Source organism: Sander lucioperca, chromosome 1, assembly GCF_008315115.2.
Source record: "Sander lucioperca isolate FBNREF2018 chromosome 1, SLUC_FBN_1.2, whole genome shotgun sequence".
Classification (NCBI taxonomy): Eukaryota; Metazoa; Chordata; class Actinopteri; order Perciformes; family Percidae; genus Sander; species Sander lucioperca.
Window position 1 is genome coordinate 10,029,090 of NC_050173.1, and position 14,985 is coordinate 10,044,074.

Consider the following 14,985-nt stretch of genomic DNA (forward strand, 5'->3'; position numbering starts at 1 on the left):
ATTCTGATAACCATTTCCCTTAATGCATAGGCCTATATATACAACTCCTTAGAGCAGAACCGTGAATTTGTTTGTTTTAGAGATAACAAAAACGAGATATATAAGGCACATGCTGTGTTTGCACGAGGCTATTTTAAAAACATCTTGTCTCGTGGTCTTGTGGTAGGCTACTGAAGTCATTCAACCTTGAGCAAGACACATGATTGAACAATGTATGTAATGTAATGAAAAATGTAACCTATTGTTACACCCACTTCTTCAATGTAATGACCCTGTAGTCAAAATAATGCTATATTGTGTTAATATATAGGTTAATGAATTACCTATGTCCTATTTTGTTTATAGGCTTTTGACAGTGCACACTGCACAATATAATTGAATGAATGGCTGAATGAAAGGGTTGGATAAAGAGAGAGAAAACCCATAACACTGTTGCTTCCATTGAGTCCTGGGGAACCAAAAGACTAGAGCCTTGTTAAGTGCAGTGCACACAGTAGCCTACCTCTTCTAAACAATATATTAGCCAAATTCTCTCTGATGTACTAATTTTTTTTAAGTTAGATTTGTGTAATTTTTAATTTTGAACAAATAGTTTAGCTTGTATTAGACAAAGGCTGATATATGGCAACGCTTTTTGTTCTCTGCATGGTTAAACAGTGCCATCTGGTGTAGGCTACTCAATAACATTTTGACAACTAATATTTCTTTCTCTGCCTATATATTTTTCTATGACGATTCCATTGTGAAAATTGCTCTTTATTTTTTATAGTGTAATGACGATTCCATTGTAATTTTTTTTTTTTTAAATTATAGTTTTCTAACTCCACTGTTGAAGGTTCAGAATAAATCTGGCCGACGCAGCTTAAACCCAAATCCGCAGCTGTGTCTTTGGCATGTTAGGCTACTGAACTGAAGACATAGACTAAAAGAATGAGCACAACAACTGTGTTTTCGCTTTTCTGTATAAATGAGCCAGAAACACTTTTTTAGTTTCCTTGACCATACCCTTCATACAAATTATACGATTTTCACAAAAATCTTGGCAGCAAGATTAAAATATGGCATAGCCTATTGGACATCATTAGTATGCTACTTAATCAGGATTTCTCAAAGGCAGATAGGCCTATATCAATAATAATATGCGCCTGGTTCTGGACTTTATTGATTACGGTCACGGACACGGAGGACACTTGATCTCAAAACCTATGGTAAAACTGAAACATTGGCTGTTAGAACTAATTGCATACGTTTCCAATTCCCTCTAAATATAAAGAAATAGCCTACATTTTAAAACAAACTAAATGTATCCTTCAAATTAATTTATCACAACAAGGTTTAAATTTGATGTTAATAATTGTCCCCTTTGTCCTACAAATGTAGAAACAACAACAGCACCTGTTTTATACTTGTGATACGATCAAAAACTTATTGAAGTCACTGCATTACTGGCCAAGCTCTAAATCCATAAATATGGATTTCCTCTATTCCAAAACTATCCAGAAGTAGGTTAATCAATAGGAAAAAAAAATTGAATTCCTGGTTAATGCTATCATCATAACAAATAACTCCCCCAATATGGAATGCACTACATGAGCTTTCTTTCAAAAAACTTTCTATGCTCAAGAAATGTACGCTATAAAAAGGTAAATAGTGCCCAGGTAGGAAAACTATTATTATTATTATTATTATTATTATTATTATTATTACTATGGCCTACACTTATGTCTGAATTACATTTTTCTAGCCCCTTTTTATTTTTTATTTTTTGTATTATCTTTAATACCATGTAGACCTACAGTTACTATTTTGACATTATGTTCATCACTTCACTTCATGTTCACTATCATCATTTCATAATGTATAAAATATGGTTAAACTGAAAATATTCTGTTTAGGAGGTGTGCTTTTATTTTAGAAACAAACTCATACTTAAATTGTTCCACACCGAGTTTGTAGTAGGCCTAGGCCTATTCTTAACTGTGTGCTAAATAAAGAGGTTAAAAAAAACTTGTGACTTAAGAGGTTATAAAAGAGGTTACAAAAATTCTAACCTCTTTGCTTTGAATTTGAACCATGGTTTTTCAACAGCACCACTGGAGGGCAACACCGACTTTCTCTCCCCATTATGTGTTTTCTGTAGAGACTGATCTTGGACGGTTTGAAAAATACCTTCTCCTCCCAAAGTAGTGCAGCTAACCTGAGCAGTTGGAGTGCAGAATCTGATCCCAGATAATCGAAGAAACTGGAAAGTGGGTAGCGTTGGTACAAACGTAAAGCTGGACATGCGCACATGCTGGTGCCCGAGCAGCTAAATTTAAGACAGGCTCCCACTGGGACCAATCCGAATTGCCCTAGAACAACAAACGCCCAATGAACGCCCGCCTTACAGTTTTTAAGGCTGGATTTCCGAGTGGGTGTGTACGCAGACTGTAGGAAGAGGAGGTCAAATGCGCTGCTAGAGTTTGAAAAACGTGTGGCCGTCCAGGAAAGAGACAACGTTCACGGATAGACAGCTGCGCTGGAGTTACAGTAACGTTAGACGATATAATTTACAGTGCCGTCATTAGAGTTTCGATTCAGAAAGAAGTGAGGCGGTGTTGGGTGTGGTTGTGTGTCGTAGGCTACTAGCTAGTAAGCAATTGACAGATAACGTTAGCTAATGCTAACGTTACATGACGCGTGCTCGTAGACAGCTCGCTAACTAACGTTACAACCGGAGTGAAATTATCATCTGTATAAAGGTAATGCATGTTGCATCTCTGCAGACTATCAGCTTTAGCCGCGGGGTTCGTTAGCTAAGGTTAGCTACTGCACTTTGTTGACATTTATTTTGTCTTTGAGAACTTGCGTCACGGTCACAGCTGTCATGTTTCACTCTGTGCCCCGTCGTCCGATCTGCGAGATCGGTGTAAATACAATGAGGCTTCCAAGCAGCGGGTCATTCAAGCGGACTGTCGAGGAGGGCAAAGGAAAGCTTGAGAGGGTCCCGTTACTGGGCAGGAGCATGGGCCTGCTGTTGTCCTGGCTTCAGAGGGCAGGTGTCGGTGCCAGTGAGGCCGCGGGATCTGGCCGAAAGAGGAAGGGCTTGCTCTCCATATTTGCGGACCACTGCAGCTTTGTGACCGGACAGAGGCTCCGGCGTGCTTGCCAGATCGGCGAGCTTTACTCCAACCTGTACTCCGAGCGGACCAGGTGGACCCTGGTCGGTAACATATGGCGTAGATTTCAGAGCAAGCACGCGCCCAATGCGAAACTTGTAGCGGCCTTGGCTGGTATCTTCATGTGGGAGAATGAGAAGATTCACGATGAGGAAATTCACAGGTTTGATATCTTTCTTTAAACGCACATATGGACGCATTTGTGCTTTGATAAATTGCATCAGGAAAATCTGAATACATTAGTGGAGCCATGACAAATATACTTTTTTGTATAGAGTTACTCAATGGTATGATGAAGTATGAATATTATGTGAATTATATGTTATGGTCTTCACATTCACCGGATTTCAACCCAGTTGAACACCTAGCTACAGGAGATCTTGGACTAGCATGTAGAAAGCCATCATCATCAGAACCCCAAATGAGGGAATAATCCTTTGGAGAATAGTGTTCATCCCTCTAGAGTAACCAAGACCTGTAGAATCTATTCAAAGGAGCATTGATGCTGTTCTGGGAGCTCAACACTTTACTAAAACATTTCACATAGTTTTCTTTCCATTTCGGTTTGCAATACAGCATTTAGTATTAATGCGAGTATAATTTGTAATGTCAACTGTGCAGTATGCTAAACCACCTGTCCTGTTTGCATCCATTTAAAGGTGTGGACTTGAACTACAGGCACTGGGTGCTGTAAAATGTCTAAACACAGCTTCAGGGACAGTGACTGGGCACCTTGAACATGGCTGGGAAGTTGTGATGGAGAAAGAAGGCTTCAGAGTGTGGAAGCGACCTATACCCAACAGTCACCTCTATGAATACAGAGGTCAGCCAACTCACAATCTCACATGTGTAGCCAGGTCTCTGAGTTACGTTTGTGCTTTGAGTTTTTCCTGGGACTTTGGGTGTAGTGATATTGGTATGATTTGTCTGAATGAGTCAGCAGCCTTTTTATTTCTGTTTAACTTTTTTTTATGTGAAGCACTTTGAATTGCCTTGTTGCTGAAATGTGCTATACAAATAAAGCTACCTTGCCTTGCAGTGTTGGGCTCCTACAACGATGTCACCCCAAGGCAGTTCTTCAATGTACAGGTACAAACTTTTCAAATGTCCTTATGTGTTACTAGGAATAGGTTGGTCTCAGTTAATGAAAACAATTAAGTGAAAAGGATAACTTATTCTACTGAGGTACTGGCTTACCATAAAACCTAAAAAATGGTATACTTATGGCAGCTTGTTTGGCATTTCCATCACTCAGCTGCTTTTGCACAACCAACGTTTACACTGCTTGTGTGCAGTGTGAACACTCAACTGTGTTGCAACTGTAACACTCGCTCTTTGTGCTATATTAAGCACCTCATCCGTGACTTATGCTTTCCCCTTTCCCCTAGTTGGATACAGAGTACAGAAAGAAGTGGGATGCACTGGTAATCAAGCTTGAGGTGGTGGACAGAGATGTCGGTACAGGCTCTGAAGTTGTGCATTGGGCTACACACTTTCCTGTGAGTTTGTTTTTTTGCTATTATGCCTAAGTGTGTGTGTGTGGAACTTTTACCTTGTGTTGTACAAGCAAAGTATGATTGACCTTGGCTTATGTGGTTAAGAGCAACTACTAGCCAAGTTTCACTATATCTTTATCAGCTGTTATTTAACCTTGTTTAATCTCTCCCCCCCCACCCCCCCTCACAGTATCCCTTGTACTCAAGGGACTATGTATATGTGCGCCGCTATGATGTTGACGTAGAAAACAACCTGATGGTCCTGGTATCCAGGTGAGACTTGAAAAATAATGTCTCTGGAGTGAAATATGGTTTAGTTTTTGATACATTAGTAAATGAGTAACTTGTATATCTGTAATTCTGCTGTATAGAGCTGTGGAGCATCCCAGAGTCCCGGAGACTAATCAATTTGTGAGAGTCCATTCATACCAGTCAAAAATGGTCATCCGCCCTCACAAGTCCTTTGATGAGGTTTGTGTTGCTAGACAAATTACTTCACTTGCATTTCGGTTCCTGTGTTTTGTAGCCACTGAGTTTGACTTGTGCGTTTTCTTTACAGAATGGCTTCGATTACCTGCTGACCTATAGCGACGACCCTCAGACTGTCTTTCCCCGTTACTGTGTGAACTGGATGGTGTCGAGTGGTGAGCTCTTTTCACTTATTGGAACGTATTAGGTCTGCATGTAATGATTAGTTTTACAATAATTTTCTAATTTATTTGTCCATATTCCATTTACAATGACGTTGAGCAGCAAATCTGCACACTTGAGATCCTCACACTTGGAACCTGCAAATGTTTAGCATTTTCGTTTGCTGTTGCATTCAGATGTCTGCATTTTTTTATGCTTTGTAAATATTTTTTTTTTTATACATTTCATGTTTTCCAACTGAGTTTTGGTATTCTACCCTGATAATAAGGATGCTCTCCCTTTGCACCTGGCAGGTATGCCTGATTTTCTGGAGAAGCTGCATGCTGCTGCCTTGAGGGCCAAGAACTTGGAAGTGGGGATCTTTGACTACACAGCTGTCATTAAATCCAGCAACACCAACCGCCAGCCAAGCCAGGAGCGCCTCAGTGAAGAAAAGCCACACACAGGTGGTCCTGGACAGATTTACGCTTGAGATGGACATTTGGACCAGGAGTTATGTTGGTGTGTTTTCACTCTCACTTGAACCTCAATTAAACCCTCCAGCCCTAACTTTCTGGGTAGATTGCATGAACTGCAAATGGAAGTTGCAACCTACATTAAGGACTATTATACAGTATGTCCCTCTGTAGATGTGGTTATATTGGTTGTCGATAAGATGTCACAACAACAATGGACTGTATTGATGACAGCATTTCTGTCCTTTGGGGGGGGAAAAAACGTCGCCATAGAAATTTTTATCTAGACTGCTGGCATTGGCACTAGATTTGCTTAGCCGCTAATACGCCGTGGCATTTTTTTTTTTTGTTTTGCCTCCTTTGGTAATTATGTTTGTTTTAGAACTGTTGGTAAGTTTGAGCCAAAATTCCTAATTGTAGAAATGATTTTGCCAAAATGCTGTTTTTCCCATTTTAACGTTCTATGCCTTGTCTTCCATTGTTTGACAAGATTTGACTTTAAAGGCTGTGCAGACTGCATGCAGCCAAATTACTGTATTAGTGTCTGGTGTGATTTCAGCGAGATGTTGTGGAAATGGTTGTGCAGTATTGGACATAGAACGGTAACTGACTGGCTTCTGATGGACATTATCACTGAAACTTAAAGCTATGGCCAAGATTTCTGGACTGACCGAAGATAGAGGCCTCTGCCGGGAATACTTGCCACCATGTTTCATGGCTTTAAAGCAACTGGTTTCCTGTTTGCTTGCAGCATGAGTGATCTTCACAAGACTGGATTGGATGGATTACAAAATTTTTAAATAATAATGCATTATTGGGAATTTTTTCCATGGAATTAGGTCTTTGTGTTTTGGGTATGGCATTGTTTTGCTGTCAGCACAGTTGAGGTTTCACGCTGTTCATCTCACCGTGTCTGTTCAAAACTGCCAGCATTGACAAAACTGCCTTCTGAAGATAAACCAGTCCTTCAGCGTTAGGGGCATAGTGTCTTATAACAACCGGATAAATCCTCTCATACAATGGTACTGATGTGGTACAGTTTAGTTTCCCTAGCAAGTAAACCCTACAAGACATTTTAATAAACCGATGCCCCTTTTAAGAGATATTTGGAGCACTTAGTTTTGCCACATTATTTAACATGTTTGTCCTGCATTCTTTAGATTTTGATATTAATGTGAGTCTTACTCAAACTCCATATAATTAATACTTTCAAATCATCCCTGTTGCTTTTGTAGTGAACCGTTTGCAGGGGTTGTTATGAATGTACGAAGAGCGTCACATTCAGTGGAATAAAACATTTACCTAATAAAGTACACTGTTTACAGCCTAACAATCTGGCACAGATATCTTGAAATTCAATTGTTTAAAAACATCTCATCTTGTACTAAAATGTAATGTAATTTGTTCTACATCAGATTGATTCAGCTGCAGTACCTCAAGATAAAGCAGTACAGTGGTGTTTTTGTCAAGGAGGTCCCACCTGTATGAGTGTCGAATATTAACATCCCCACTGTGTCAACATGTATAATTCTATTCTGTAGTGAAGTATTTCCAGCTATTGGATTAATAAAAATGTAAGATGTGGCAAATGGATGTTTAAAGTGGGAGGGAGGAAATGTTTTTGTTTTTATTATTTCTCGTGTGATTGGACAAAACAGACTTTTTAAAGAGCTCACAATAACCCAATTAAACATTATGCAACGTTTGCTAATGTTCCGTTTGCGAATGTAACTGTTGATGCTCTGTCATTTGTAGACACCTGCGTGCCACCTGCAGTAGTCTAAAAGAGTTGTCACATACTGCAGCCAGTAACATTTGTTATTGGTTAACACATGAGAATTACTTTAGGAACAGAGAAATGATTGTGTGAATATAAGCTTGTGCACCCTGTGATTTCAACAGACTCGACTCATCAGATCAAATAAACATCCTCATGTGTATCTTTTGTGTTAAGCTTTTCATTGCAGAGCATTCTTGGTTTTGACCTTGTCTTGGTTAGAGAAAAGGGTGATTAGCATTGTTTGTGTGTGAAGCAGCCAACGTGGTCCAGTCTAATGAGATAATCTGTAAAACCTAAACTCCTGTCTGGGCATAAGGTCAGTGACAGTCTGCAGAGAGGCTCCACAGTTTACTGAAAGCACTGTCTGCTCAATCAGCTTGGAACAAGACTGCTGGCAAAAAAACTAGCTGTGTCCCAAATCCACACTACATACAAATGTTAAGTAGCTCCTCCAGTTTCTTTGTGCATTGCATTGTGGGAGAATAGTATCAGCAGCACACTCAAAAACTAACCGTTTAGACTACATACTCAAGACCTGCATATAATGCATATGGATTTGATATGGTGTTTGTTAGCTAAATTGTTAGAATCTAGCATTTTATCTTAAAGCAGCTACAAGGAATTTATATCTGGTTATTAACAGTCTCAATGTAATACTAATGCCTCTATATGACCTACATAAGCAAACAAGACCATCAGCAAGAAGACTGGCTATTCCTATATAGTTATTCTCAGTGCCTGTCCCCTGATCTGATTCCCCACGAAATCAGACGAAACGATTTATGGCACGCAGACTGGAAGAAACTATTTACTATTTACATTTTTCCAGGCAAAGTTTTGCAGTGAGTAGAAAGTTAAAAGGAAGCAGGATAAGATTTTTCTTAGAAAAGAAAAGAATTGGCCCGAAGAACAAAAAGAAGCTAAAAGGGGCAGTGATAGTGCACGGGCAAAAAAGGAGTCGACTCTGGCCGGTCAATTAACAGATGGAAAAAATTACAGGATTTGAAAATATTCTCCTGAATTGGTCCTCTTCCTACTACTGAGGTATGTAAAAGCTTTATTTTACTCATGAAATACATTGCGAGATGTGATTTTACGTCTATATAAAGTATAAATTTACGTTGGTGGCTGAAACAAAGTTTGTTTCGTCATCGTCATATTAGTTATTAATCTTACCCACAAACGGATGCATTCCCTCATGCTATGAAAATTAGTATTAGAAATAGTCTCTTTCACTCACTTTCCAAAATAAATGTACGCGCAGGCCAGATTAAGATCTTGGAAATACTATGCAAGAAGACTGTGCTCATGGAAACACTATCGCTATTGTCCTCAGGGCCGCCAAAATCAACACAAAATGAAAGTTCCTTGTAGTTGCTTTAAAGTGTGGCATAACATCACATTTTAATTCTACTTTTTTTTTTTAAATACAGAATTATTTAAAAACTTTGTTTTGCAAATAAGTAAATGTCCAAGAAGAAATTGTTTGATCAAACTCTGCTTGTAGGTTTTGTTTTGAGTGGCTTGTTGAATATTAGTCCTTGAAAGGCATTGCTGTGCAGGGTTGGTAAGGTTGAGAAGCTAACAAGATTTTAAAGTTGCATCTGTGCTTTGTCTAAGTTGGATAAGGACTGGGATTAAACTCATCAAAACTCCTTAATTTTACATACAAATCTACACAATTTACATTAGGGCTGTGTATTGGCAAGAATCTGGCGATACGATACGTATCACGATACATGGGTCACGATTCAATATATTGCAATATATTTCGATACTGTGCGTAAGGCAATGTATTGGGATTTTTTTTAAGTATAATTTAAGAAAAACTAATTTAAAAAAAGACATGATGTGCATAAAAGTCAAAGAAGTTTACTTTAGGTAAACAATTCAGTACACAGAAAATCAAACTGCCAGTTTGGGATTGTGGTTTAAAGGTTCTTAGTGAGCACTTTTTATATGCTAATGTAGGCCAAAGTTCAGCCATAGCTACATTGTTAGCTTCTAGCAAAAAGTCAGGCACTGCTAGGCACTGTTAGGCAAGGACACTAGTGGTGCGTCTCAGCATAGCCATCTAGAGGTAGGGGGTTTAAACACAACATAAACGTGAACCACTGTCTTACATGAATATTTTTGAACGTAAAAATAAAAAATAAAAATCGATAGTTTTTGAAAATCGATTATTGCAAAATAAAATATTGCGATAATGAAGTGTATTGATTTTTTCTTACACCCTTAATTTACATAGTTTCCCTTTTTATTTATTCCCAGGAGGAATTAACTGTACACAGTACCCTTTGTTTTTATATTTTGTTCAAATAAAAAAAAAAAAGATAAATTATTTAAAAATTCATGCTATTACAACTATCAAGACATGATATCTCATCCCCGTACATGCTGCACAAAATAATTACAACCAACGTGGTGTAAAACTTGTTTATTTTTCATATAGACAATAATAAATATCATATAGTAATCAAACTTTGTCCAGGGCTTCCGTGTTAGCAGACAGGTCTGGCTCTGGATGTGGCAGTATCATCAGCTGTGGCAAACTACTCTGGCAGTGATTGTCCTTGAGAGAGAATTTAGAAAGACACCCACAATGAACAACAGAACCGTTACCATTTCTCTAGCGCAAATAAACGTAGCACAAAAAGTAAGGACATTTGTGTTTGGTAGATTATTTCTCTGTGGTAATAATGATTTTTGGCAATAAATCTTATACCGTTGGAAAGCCTGTTTAGTTCGCTTTCAAATTGTGCCCTATTTGTAAGGAACATGCATTTGTGGGATGAGCAGCAGCGCTGAGTATGTGGGTTGCACCCATGAAAAATTTGCCAAATCTTCTCTGCCATTGCCAAACAGGTTATTTTGCTGTTGCTACTGACACTTGTTTTGAGCTTCTGGTACCCCCAGGTGCTGCCAATCAGGGCAATCCCATATCTCCACAGTCTGGGACCGAACTCTATCCTCCAAGATGACAACGCTTGCACCCACAGGGTGGGGTTTATCAGAGACTACCTCCAGAATGTGGGAGTGGAGAGGATGGAATGGCCTGCCAGCAGTCCTGACCTCAACCCCATTGAACACTTGTGGGATCAGCTTGGGCGTGCTGTTCGTGCCAGAGTGACCAACACAACCACGTTGGCTGACTTGTGACAAATGCTGGTTGAAGAATGGGATGGGTCAGTGTATATTTTGGTCATTCGATTTTCATTTCATAAACAGGTATTAAAAAACAAAAAAATAATGGTTATTTGATTTTCGTTTTAAAATACAAAATTTGAAATTGAAATACAAGGCGTTTTTTTCCTTTTCATGGTCAAAAAGGGATGGGAGAAATTTAAAATATGTTTTTATTTTCATTTTCTATTTCTTATAACAAAAAATAAAATCACTCGAAAATAGAAACAAAAAAAGGCCTCTTTTTTCATATTCAGAGACCGGATTTTGTCATTTCCAATGCAACAGCGCCAATGTAGGCTACCACTGTCAGTGTTGCTTTCAGCCCAGGCTAAAATTACTTTGAAAACCTAGCTATACTCTTGATAATGCTTGGAAGGACTTTTATTTCATAATGTCACATTTCTTTATTACCCTCTCTCCCTGCCTTCCTCTGACTCTCTGTCTCTACCCGAAGAGAGTCAAACCAGCTGAGGACTTGACTTTCAGTTCACAGCTGTAACGTTACTGTTACATTAACATTACCGTTACAGCGCCAAAAACTCTCTGTTGCTGCCGTTAAGCTTGCTGATCTGGCAGAAAGTCACCGGCGGTTCGGGATCAGATCATGGGGATCAGACCTCCGGTGCTGGGTCTAATGTTATAATGTTCGCTGCTGCCGCTGCAGCTAGCTAGCAGGTGTAACCTAACCTGTGACCTGAGTCCCCGGTTCGCTCTATGTTCGCTCCCCGGTGCTGACTGACTCTGGTCAGTCTGCAGAGCTAGCGTTACCCGCTCTAGCTAAGCTGGGAATCAGACGAATCTGCTGCGCTCGTGTTTTATTCACATTTTCTTTTCTTTGCAGATAGTGATATGCTTTGATGCACTGATGTCAGGCAGGCTTGCTAGTTGCTTTTAGTCTGCGTCTGTGAGATAACCAAACTTCCTTTGAATATAACGTGCAAATAAATAGACGGAAATAAATACAAGTAAAACATATAGGCTATTGAACTATAATGACTAATGCATATATGTATGCCTCATTTATGTATTTCATAGCCATATGTATGTATATTTATGTAAAGAGGTGCAAAAAACGGATGATCAGTTGCTCAGGAAGTTAGGCTACAGTTTCCCTCAACTGCAGCCTGGTTTAAAGCAAAACTGGTAGGCTACACCGGTGCTAATCATGGATGTATTACAGTTTTTTCTGATTGCTTAAGCACATTTTTTGTAACTATTGGCTATTTTTGCAAAACTCTAGACACAAATAAGAAAACCTTTCACCCAATTATCAAAACATTGTAGTTCTCTTGCAAAAGCGAACACAGCTAGATTAACTCTTCACACCTTCGTAAAAATGGTGTTTTCGTGTCAAAGAGTAAACACAAGCCATCATCTACTAAGCACACAATGTGGCAACTACACACTGATGGTATGAATACAAAACACATCTGGCTTTTGCTTTCTCTGTGTACAGATGTCAATTTGAGGTCATACTTTTGTCATAGTGTCATGTAAACATACAAGGATCCAAACTTCAAGTATTGGTGTTTATTCACACTCATCAAAACCAAGGTCAAAGTCAGAACACAAAATAGTAATTTCACACAAAAAAAAAAAAAAAGTATAAAAGACAATCAGTCTACATCATGTCGTCTTTCTGGGTCCGGCCACAAAATTTCATCCACATCGCATGCGATATCCTCCAGTCCAAGGCACCGGGGAAAGTATCTCCTTGAATGCCGTATCCAGGCTTGACATGATGCCTGATCAATATCTCCACATGCCTCCTCCATTGCCTGTAAAAGGGCTACCTGTTGATGAGGATGACGGTCGTACACTTTCCAACGCCAGGCAGAGAAGAACTCCTCGATGGGATTTAAGAATGGAGAGTATGGAGGGAGGTTGAGTGCCATGAAGAATGGGTGGTCCGTAAACCAGTTGCGGACCAAAGCAGCCCTATGGAAACTTACATTGTCCCATATGATGACATATCGGGTATGCTCTGGTCTCTGAACAGTGAGCATGTCATGTAAGGTGTCCAGGAATGCAATAATATGTGCAGTGTTGTATGGGCCTATGGTTGCATGATGGTGAACAACACCATTTAGGCTTATAGCTGCACACATGGTTATGTTACCACCACGTTGTCCTGGGACATTGATGATGGCACGGTGTCCAATAATGTTCCTGCCACGTCTCCTGGTTTTACTGAGGTTAAAACCGGCCTCATCTACAAAAAGTAGCTCATGTCCCATGGCATCTGCTTCTAGTTCCATCACTCTCTGGACAAAACAAATGCAACACATCAGGCCCATGCACAGCACTACAGTATGCACTTCCAAATTCAGAACCAATGACACTATAGCTTACCTGCACATAGTCATATCGCAGTTGCTTTACACGTTCTGTGTTTCTCTCGAAAGGAACTCTGTAAATTTGCTTCATTCTTATTCTGTGGCGCGCAAGTACACGACTTAGTGCAGAAATGCTTACACTGTGTATATTTTGAAAGATGGTGTCATTATCAATTATGCGCTGCTGTATTTCGCGCAGTCTTATTGCATTATTGGCAATCACCATGTTCACTATATGGGTCTCTTGCTCTGGAGTGAACATTCTTCCTCTGCCCCCAACATCTGGATGTCTAGCAATTCTGTAAAGTAACAATTTCAGTATTTTTGCATGTATGGTACTGTTGTGTTTCTCATTAGAGTATGGCAGTGCTACAAAGTACTTACCGATTCTCATTTCGAAATGTCCTAATGATGCTTGCCACAGTGTAGCGGCTCAAATTAGGCTGAACGCGTTGGCCAGCTTCCCTCAGGGTCATCCCATGGTTGATGACATGGTCCACTACTGTAGCTCTGATGTCATCAGTTATTCTATTTCTTACTCTTCTTACCCTTCCTCTTTCCCCTCCTCGTCCTCTTCTTGCTCCTCCTTGTCCTCTTCCTCTAACTTCCTCTAACCCTCTCGCTTCTTCAAGTCCATGTCCTCTCCCTCCAACTTCTTCAACTCCACGTCCACGTCCTCGTCCTCTTCCTCAGCCTCCTCTGATTCTCACTCTTCTCACTCTTACTGCTCCTTCCATTGTACTCCACACAGACAGCTTACCTGTGGCTTATTTATAGTGCTTAGGCTGATTGCAAAGTGAACTAATTATCTAAAACAGTTTTCACATGTGAATGTGTGCCAGACAGTTGGCAAAATAGTGTTAATGATAGCCATACATGTGTATAATTTTGCTAGTAGTGTGTTGGAAATGTGGTAATTGAGTGTAAGCACAGAGTTGTGTTTAAAGTTCTGCAAAAAGAGTGTTGTGCTGTGAATTGTGCCTACAGTTTTGCAAAGTGTGTGTTACAAAATTGCAAAATGAGTGCAAAGCAGTGTTTGTGCTTTTAGTTTTGCAAACTCAGTGAGTGGTTTTGCTATACGTATTAATAGTTTTAGAAATTGTGCTACAAGATTCACGATTAGCGCTTAAGCAATCAGAAAAAACTGTAAGAGAACGTGCTACTGCCTTGAAAATGCAACATCCGGTCTCAGAATATGAAAAAACTGGCATTTTCTCATTTCTGTTTTCTAGTGATTTAATTCTTTTGTTATATGAAATAGAAAATGAAAATCGAAGCATGTTTTAAATTTTCACATTCCCTTTTGACAATGAAAAGGAAGACACGCCTTGTATTTCAATTTCAAATTTTGTATTTTAAAACGAAAATCAAATAACCATTCGTTTTTTTGTTTTTTAATACCCGTTAATGAAATGAAAATCGAATGACCAAAACATACACTGACCGGGATGCCATCCCACAGCAGTGTGTGACCAGGCTGGTGACCAGCATGAGGAGGAGGTGCCAGGCTGTTGTGGCTGTGTATGGTTCTTCCACACGCTACTGAGGCTCCTGTTTGCGAAATGAATTAATTGTTAAATTGCCAATATGTCTTGTTTCTTCAAACTTCAATCATCCAATCCACCAAACGAGTCAATGGCAGAATAAGCTGTTTGGCATTGGCACAGAAGATTTGGCAAATTTTTCATGGGTGCAACCCACATACTCAGGGCTGCTGCTCATCCCACAAATGCATGTTCTTTACAGATGGGGCACCATTTGAAAGGGAACTAAACAGGCTTTCCAGCGGTATAAGATGTATTGCCAAAAAGCATTGTTACCACAGAGAAATAATATACCAAATACAAATTTCCTTACTTTTTGTACACCCACACGCACTTTCAGCATCCTGTTTGTGTGTCCCCCACTTTCAAATTTGTTTGT

At 39.5% G+C, this 14,985-nt stretch overlaps 2 protein-coding genes across 2 annotated transcripts; one reads left to right on the forward strand and one right to left on the reverse strand.

Moving 5' to 3' along the window:
• Window positions 1-2,397: 2,397 nt before the first annotated feature.
• stard7 (StAR-related lipid transfer (START) domain containing 7) lies at window positions 2,398-6,167 on the forward strand. The gene is made up of 8 exons (XM_031277948.2): window positions 2,398-3,321; window positions 3,818-3,981; window positions 4,198-4,247; window positions 4,547-4,657; window positions 4,845-4,927; window positions 5,026-5,125; window positions 5,214-5,298; window positions 5,599-6,167. Exons 1-8 carry the CDS (start codon window positions 2,867-2,869, stop codon window positions 5,775-5,777), a joined length of 1,227 nt encoding a protein of 408 aa, XP_031133808.1. The 5' UTR covers window positions 2,398-2,866; the 3' UTR covers window positions 5,778-6,167.
• Window positions 6,168-12,342: 6,175 nt separating this feature from the next.
• LOC118496069 lies at window positions 12,343-13,721 on the reverse strand. Its single transcript, XM_036006251.1, has 2 exons — window positions 13,079-13,721; window positions 12,343-12,990 (listed from the first exon to the last, which is right to left on the reverse strand). Exons 1-2 carry the CDS (start codon window positions 13,454-13,456, stop codon window positions 12,343-12,345), a joined length of 1,026 nt encoding a protein of 341 aa, XP_035862144.1. The 5' UTR covers window positions 13,457-13,721.
• Between the last annotated feature and the right edge of the window lie 1,264 nt (window positions 13,722-14,985).